This window comes from Octopus bimaculoides, chromosome 13, assembly GCF_001194135.2.
Source record: "Octopus bimaculoides isolate UCB-OBI-ISO-001 chromosome 13, ASM119413v2, whole genome shotgun sequence".
Lineage (NCBI taxonomy): Eukaryota > Metazoa > Mollusca > Cephalopoda > Octopoda > Octopodidae > Octopus > Octopus bimaculoides.
In genome coordinates this window covers 54,029,875-54,032,530 of record NC_068993.1, presented here as the reverse complement: position 1 = coordinate 54,032,530, position 2,656 = coordinate 54,029,875, and the positions used below count along the sequence as shown (strand labels likewise).

At 34.7% G+C, this 2,656-nt stretch overlaps 1 protein-coding gene across 1 annotated transcript in view; it reads left to right on the top strand.

Moving 5' to 3' along the window:
* The window catches only part of LOC106867556 (anoctamin-7), an 87,131-nt gene that overhangs the window by 34,753 nt on the left and 49,722 nt on the right, over nt 1–2,656 (top strand). The window contains exons 4-5 of the mRNA XM_052972260.1: nt 758–1,156; nt 2,204–2,279. Coding sequence (XP_052828220.1) covers nt 758–1,156; nt 2,204–2,279 — 475 coding nt within the window. The remainder of the gene's footprint in view (nt 1–757; nt 1,157–2,203; nt 2,280–2,656) is intronic.

Below are 2,656 nucleotides of genomic sequence, written 5' to 3'. Positions count from 1 at the left end.
ACACACACATATATATATATATATATATATATATATATAGCTGATGGGATGTTATACCTTGCCAAAGGTCAGCCTGTAACTATGCAGAGCAAGGTCATCATTCTGTGAGGGATTTTCAAAATACCTGCAGCCACCCTGCAGCCATGGTTGTGTAATAAACTAATGAAAAATTCATTATGACTCCAGCTTCCAATTCAAATAACAGAATTGAATGGCAACAGAGAGTCACAAGAATCCATACAAGCCGTGCGATCGAATGATGATTGTATGCATATATGTTTGTATACATGCATGTGTGCGTGTTCGTGCGTGTGTGTGCGTGCGCACATGTGTGTGTAAGCAAAATTATATAATTATAAGCATGTATATATAGATATTTCCTTGTGCGCGTTTAACTCTATGAATTTCATTGTATATGTTCATACTTATTGATAAGTGTCACAGACACACACAGACACACACTCACACACACACACAAGTATGCAGCTACAGATATACGTCAGATTGGTAAAAATAATATATTAATGACGGGTTTTCTGTGTTGTGCTTGTATTATGCTTTTGTTGTGGAGATGAGAGAACTTTGCCAAAATCTCTTGGCAACTCGCCTCTCCACTGACAGAAAATAGAACGTTCAGTTGGACCTAACTTTTTCATGTTTATTCATTCACTAACAACTTTTAAAAGCTCCTTTCAGGTACTTACACCTGTAATGATCAACGATAGTTATGTTTTTTTGTTTGTTTTTTTTTCTTTAGGAAAAGAATATATTTAAAATGGGAGAACAACCCGACATAACTACAACCCAACTCGGTGTAAAATTTATCAACAAAGTGAAGAAGAAACGTCCATTGAAAAAACACATCAAACCAAAATATGTGAAACGATTGAGTTCGTTTGAGTTGGAATATTCCAAATTAGGTGACAAGCTTCTTCCTGAAAAGAAGTTTATCGATTACATTCTTGTTCACCCCGAGACAGAACTGGTTAACGGTAACGAGGATTGTCGGCAGAAGTTTGAATGCAAACTTTTAGAAGAAGGTTTTCACATTGATAAGGAAGTAATCAATGGCAATGTATACAAAATTATCCGATGTTCGTTCAAAAGGCTGTGTGTCGAAGCTGAAAGGGTGCGGCTTCAAATGCCGCTAAGTCAGGTAATTTGGTGCATCTTTTAATGTTCTTACCTCAAAGTCTTTGTCTTTCGGGGAATATATTAAAGTCTATGATTATCTGCAAGTATCCTCTAATTAGTTACTTCATTATTTAACCATTTTCTGGGGTTGATGTAATTGACTGTCTCCGTCCCCATAAATTCCAGGCCTTGTGCCTATAGCAGAAAGGATTATTTAACCATTTTAAAGAGGGAGGCTGGCAGAATTGTTCAGTGCATCAGATTAAATGCTTAGCAGCATTTCATCCATCTTTATGTTCTGAGTTCAAATTCTGCCATGGTTGACTTTGCCTTTCATCCTTTCAGAGTTGATAAAATTAGTAATAGTTGAGCACTAGGGTCGATGTAATTGACTGCCCTTCCCCTCAAATTTCAGACCTTGTGCTTGTAATAGAAAGAATTATTTAACCACTTTAAAGTTAAGTGTACATTGCATCCTTAATTAAAAACTGTGCAATAAAAGGTAAACTATCTCCAACCATATTTTTTACTGATGCACAACATCTAACCAAAAAGTACCAGGACCGGTGCTTTAAAAAGGGAACTATGGCATTTAGTAGTTCCATTCTAAAACCACACACTTGTTTACACCCATAGTGTCATGTTTACACCCATAATGTCTTTCCATGTATGAATGTATGCAAACATGTTAATATGACTAACCATGCATAATCATATTCCATTCAACACATAAATATATTCTCTAAAAATATACAAGGTGTCCATAATTTACCTTTATAATTGAAAAAATTCAGAAAAGAAATTTAAGATAAGGATAGGTCAGCAGAATTTATTGGCAAAGTTTATTAAAAACATCAGAACATTCGCACGTGGGTTCCATTGGTTGCATGAGACACATCTAGACAATACATTACAATAAATTGTGGAAGTTGTAAAGATAATTTATGAACAGCCTGTATGTTCTTGTGATTTATTTGTAAATACAAAGCCATTTCCCCCCTGTTGCCACTTTTATGTAGCTACTTTACATTGCTGATAATTTACATGAGGATTTTCATTGTCTTTTAAGGGTAAACTGGAAAATTTTGATGATCAAAATTGCTTAACGACTGCATTGTACAATTACTTTGCAACTGATGATACAGGTAAGCTGTCTGACTTTCTTTTTTGATTTTCTAACATAAAGTATGAAATCTATCTGGAATGGTCTGAAATGCTGTTTAACCCTTTTGATACTATCCTGGCTGAAACTGCCTCTGGCTCTCTGTAGTACAAATGTCTTGTTTTCATAAGTTCTGAATTAAAATCTTCCACCAAACCTTAGTTACAATTTTTGTTCCTAACACTAGCTTAATGATAAAGTTATTTTACTAAATCCTCTGTTATATTTAAAATTAATTATTATCATCATCATCATCATCATCACCACCATCATCATCACCACCACCACCATCATCATCATCATCATCATCATCATCATCATCATCATCATCATCATCATCATCATCATCATCATCATCAT